At 46.3% G+C, this 5,429-nt stretch overlaps 1 protein-coding gene across 1 annotated transcript; it reads left to right on the top strand.

Annotated features, from left to right (window-relative positions):
• Positions 1 to 773: 773 nt before the first annotated feature.
• LOC102719403 (3,9-dihydroxypterocarpan 6A-monooxygenase-like) lies at positions 774 to 2,945 on the top strand. The gene is given in 3 exon segments (XM_015838150.2): positions 774 to 1,718; positions 2,191 to 2,806; positions 2,809 to 2,945. Coding segments are annotated over 3 exon segments (1,698 nt in total).
• Positions 2,946 to 5,429: the final 2,484 nt, after the last annotated feature.

Raw genomic sequence — 5,429 nt, 5'->3', positions numbered from 1 at the left:
CGAATATAGTACATGCATTTGCATAGACTATGTTGAGATAAAAAAAAGTTGACAAGCAAAGAGCATTAGGGGAAAATATTTTTCTCAATTAGTTAGATATCCACTCTTTTCGTATATGTCATCTAAATAATTATGAAAAATTTTGAGAAGATAAATTAAAATGAGATATATAATTTCACAACCTACGAGTTCAAATTCGTCTTCTACAAGTTATAACAAAAATAAGAAACTTAACTATGAATGTGTATACTAGTTTCGTTTTAATTTTCTATTTTTATACACCTCATAAAAGTTGAATTTAAACATGTATATTTATGAAGTGATATATCTCATACTAATCATCTTACCATTTTTGTAAAAGTTTCATATAACTATTTAACTGACATTTAAAAAATAGTGGATATCTAAGCAAGCGATGAAAATCCATCTCTAAGCATTAGTTTATCACTTTTGCTATTGATCAAACGTTTGATTTTTCGCTCTTCTGTCAAACGTGCACGCAATGTATGGAGGACTAGGGAGGATAACATGTATAGGCTTTTTGACTTGCATGCACACCTTCAGGCTATCATTCAACGGATGTAACTAAATTTTGATTGATGAAATTAAAATTTTTAAACATTTGATCACTAGGTGGACCTTAGCTTATATACAAGTTGCACATATGACATGCATTAAGCAATGTCACAGCACTATATCATTAGTATATCCGTAACCAAGCGAGAAACAGCAGAGTTAGCATCTTAGCTGAGTGAAACCTGCTCTTCGTCGCCATGGATCATCAGCTGGAAGCTCGAGATCTCATCGCCCCGGCCACACTACCTCTCCTCGTGCTCGTCGCCGGCCTGACCATCCTATACGCTATCCGCCGCCGGAGCAGTGGCCTACGCCTCCCGCCGAGCCCGTTCGGGCTGCCCATCCTGGGCCACCTCCACCTGCTCGCGCCGCTGCCGCACCAGGCGCTCCACCGCCTCGCCGAGCGCCACGGCCCGCTCCTCTACCTCCGCCTCGGCTCCGTGCCCTGCGTCGCCGCCTGCTCCCCGGACGCCGCCCGCGAGGTGCTCAAGACCCACGAGGCCGCGTTCCTCGACCGCCCCAAGCCGGCCGCCGTGCACCGCCTCACCTACGGCGGCCAGGACTTCTCCTTCGCGGCCTACGGGCCCTACTGGCGCTTCATGAAGCGCGCGAGCGTGCACGAGCTCCTCGCCGGCCGTACCCTCGACCGGCTCCGCCACGTCCGCCGCGAGGAGGTGGCGCGCCTCGTCGGCTCCCTCCGCCGGAGCGCCGACGAGGGCGCGCACGTCGACGTCGACGCCGCGCTGATGGGCCTCACCGGCGACATCGTCTCCCGCATGGTGATGAGCCGGCGGTGGACCGGCCACGACAACGACGCCGAGGAGATGAGGAGCCTCGTGGCCGAGACGGCGGAGCTCACCGGTACGTTCAACCTGCAGGACTACATCGGCGCGTTCAGGTTCTGGGACGTGCAGGGGCTCGGCAAGCGCGTCGACGCCGTGCACCGCAAGTTCGACGCCATGATGGAGCGGATACTCACGGCGAGGGACGCGGAGAGGAGGCTCCGCCGGCAGCGCCAAGCGACAGCGGCGGCCGACGGCGAGGAGGAGGAGGAGGACGTTCTTGACATGCTCTTCGACATGCACGAAGACGAAGCCGCCGAGATGCGTCTCACCAGGGACAACATCAAGGCGTTCATGCTGGTAACAATCACAGATTCCACGGAAGCAGTTTTTTAGCACGTGGTACGGGTGTATATGCACCCATTGCTTGCATGTCATCTAAATAGTCATAAAAAAATATGAAAAAATTTAATAAGATGGTTTAATATGAGTTTATATTATATCACTCTACCAACGTGCAAGTTTAAATTCATCTTCTACAAATTGTAACAAAAATAATTATGAATATGCATATAGCTAGTTTCGGTCTTATTTGTTTTTTTTTGCTACAACTTATAGAGGTGAATTTAAACTTGCATATTTACGGAGTGAATAACTCATATTAATCTATATTAACAATTTTTTTCATATTTTTTATAACTATTTAAATAACATGAAGCACACGGGTGTACATACATCCGTGTACTAAAACTGTTTCCTCAGATTCCACACTCAATTCAAAAGCTCGAGCAGATCAAGAACTCGATGCGAATTTCTGATCTATGTCGCGTAGGACATCTTCGCGGCGGGGACGGACACGACGGCGATCACCCTGGAGTGGGCGCTGTCGGAGCTGATCAACAACCCGGACGTCCTCCGCAAGCTGGAGGCGGAGCTCGACGCGGTGGTCGGCAAGGACCGTCTCGCCGACGAGTCTGACATCCCCAACCTCCCCTACCTGCAGGCCGTCTCCAAGGAGACGCTGCGGCTGCACCCGACGGGCCCGCTGGTGGTGCGTCGGTCGCTGGAGCCGTCCACGGTGGCCGGCTACGACGTGCCGGCGGGGGCGACGATCTTCGTGAACGTGTGGGCGATCGGCCGCGACCCGGCGTGCTGGCCGGAGCCGCTGGAGTTCCGGCCAGAACGGTTCTTGGACGGCGGGGCGAACGCCGGCACGGACGTGCGCGGGCAGCACTTCCACCTGCTGCCGTTCGGGTCCGGGCGGCGGGTCTGCCCCGGCGCGTCGCTGGCGCTGCTGGTGGTGCAGGCAGCGCTGGCCGCCGTGGTGCAGTGCTTCGAGTGGAGCCCCGTCGGCGGCGCGCCCGTGGACATGGAGGAGGGCCCCGGCCTGACGCTGCCGCGGAAGCGCCCGCTCGTCTGCACCGTCGCGCCGCGCCTCCACCCGCTGCCGCCGCTGCAGCCGTGACACTGACAACCGCTGCCCCCTCCTTGTTTTGGATGGACGGCTACGATTTGTTCCCTTCGTTTTCAAACGGCAGATGTACGGAAAGAATTCTAAACTCCAAGGGACGTCCCCTCGTCTATTAAACGTTATCTAAATAGTTATTAAAAAATAAAAAAAATTATAAAGATAGATTAATATAAGATATATCACTACACAAACATGTAAGTTTAAATATGACTTTTACAAGCCATAACGAAAATAACAAATACGACAGTGAGTATATATATACTATTCAGAGTTCAATTCGTTATTTTTTTTTGGATTGTAGAAGGCAGTTTTGAACTTGCATGTTTGTGTAATGATACATCTTATACTAATTTATCTTCACAATTTTTTTTCAAATTTTCTAATGACTATTTAAATAGCATGCAATAGATGAGGGGACATCACCTCGAGGGTTTAAAATCCACTCCCGCAGATGTAGCTCATGACATCTAGTGCGCAGGTGGATCCTGCCTTACTGCCTGTAAATCGAGGGAAATTTAACTTTTTGTCACTCTTACAAGTGGTCAGAACAGATTTGTCACTCGTTGTCTATGTTATATGGACCCTTTATGAGACTATGACATATGGGTCCTGTGACAAATCTGTTATCAACATTCGTAAGAGTGGAAAAAGTTAAATGCCTGTAGATTGAAGTACGTATATGTAGTTTCAGTGTTTTCTTGTAACAGTAAAAATCAAAAACATTATGTGAGCGACAACAGGTTCTTTGATATTCTCATCCTAATAGTCAAAATCACAAAGATCTATACATATGTTTGTTTTATACCAGTTCACGGCAAAAATGTCAACCACCAAGTTTAGGTTTGTTAGTTACCAAAATTTTGGCACCGCTACTATTTGAAATGGTTGATTTTGGTAAGAAAGTAAACAAACCCTAATATGGCCATCAATCTCAAGGTTGCTTTGGAAAAGACAAGAAGAATACACGAAAAGGAAAGAAAAACACAAAAGGAAAAGAGCTAAGAATAGCATTCAAGAAACGCTCTATTTTCTTTAAGTATATACTATAAGCTAGGAGGGATCAGGTTTGCTTGGATCCTTTCGCTTGAGGAGCATGGCGCACAACACTGGTGAAGGCCAGTGAAGGGGACCCACCAAGCAAATATTGCTTCGAGGCAAAGGGACTCCTCACCTATCACATTTAATTCTGGACACGCATAGTTTCAAGCACGTATAGTGCCTGACACCGTCTATCCCACGTCGTAACATTAAGTATGATAGGACAACACCTATCAATATTTGATATGCATGGAAGACCCCTCAAGTCTTATCATCATCATCATCATCCCAATCCAAGCTTAATGGTCACCTACCATTCGTCTATACCAGTAGGCGGGAGCCATCGAGTAGACATCCAATGGCGTGTGTAGGGGGCTACCAGCCCCATCCATGCTCTAGAGCGTGGTTCATGAGGGACGACAGGTCCAATTAAGTGTGTAAGGCTATCACCATCTTTTGGCATCGACAATCTAATTGCACATTCCATCAATAGGGATGAGGCACACGTATTAAATGGCTTTCCTAAAAGGTGCAAGACAAAGGAGACGAGTCTTGGTAGAGGCATGTTCCTTGGCAAGAATGGAGCTAACATTCCATCAATAGGGATGAAGCACGCGTATTAAATGGCTTCCCCAAAAGGTGCAAGACAAAGGAGACGAGTCCTGATAAAGGCATGTTCCTTGGCAAGAATCGAGCTACCGTGGTATCCTCTTGGCACTGTAAAAGGATGATCAAGCTCAATTAACAAGGAAAGAGCAACAGAAAATGGGAAAACAAAAAATAGCAAAAGATAAATATATATAACCTTAAGTCAGGAGTATTCAAGAGCATATGTTAGTTGGTAGTACTCTAGAATCAATAGCATTAATGAGCTAAAGATGAAAACTGACAGGAGATAGAGAAGCAAACTCCCAACTACTCATAGATAACTTCTTGCTCCCAACATCTGTATTACACTCAAACCATAAGAACATCCGTAGGAGTATGGTGTTACGTCTTCGTATGGCATAAACTTGTATACTTGTATATTTGTGTTGTTCACGTGATTTATCCATGTATATACAACACCATCCACAAATTTTGAACTAGAACTTCTCCCGTGCTCCCTGGACTAAACACAAAAATGAAGTATATTGGTCTCTCACTCGAGGGGTTCACACTCCAACACAATCGATATGATGCAACTTGAGAAGAATGTATTTAGCAACATCATTGCTATTTTGCTAGACATTCTGAGTAATACTAAGGATTATCTACTTCTCATAACGACTTAGTGAATTTGAATATCAAGACAAATATTCACCGAACAACGAGAGAATGAAAACATATATTAGTTGTCGGTAAGGCACACCCTAACACCCGAACACCTGAGGAGCAGAGGGGTGTGTGTGGGTATTTACATGTTGTGAGAGTGCCTACTGGATCTTTATTGAACATTAGGGAAAAAGTCTTGATGAAATACTTGTTTGTTTCCAGATATAACTATCATGATTGTCATTTTATGCTAATAGTATTTCTCCCTATTGCAATTAGGGCAATTAAAAACTTTGATTAAGGTCGTC

This window comes from Oryza brachyantha, chromosome 6 (genome assembly GCF_000231095.2).
Source record: "Oryza brachyantha chromosome 6, ObraRS2, whole genome shotgun sequence".
Classification (NCBI taxonomy): domain Eukaryota; kingdom Viridiplantae; phylum Streptophyta; class Magnoliopsida; order Poales; family Poaceae; genus Oryza; species Oryza brachyantha.
This window is presented reverse-complemented; position numbering and strand designations above follow the sequence as displayed.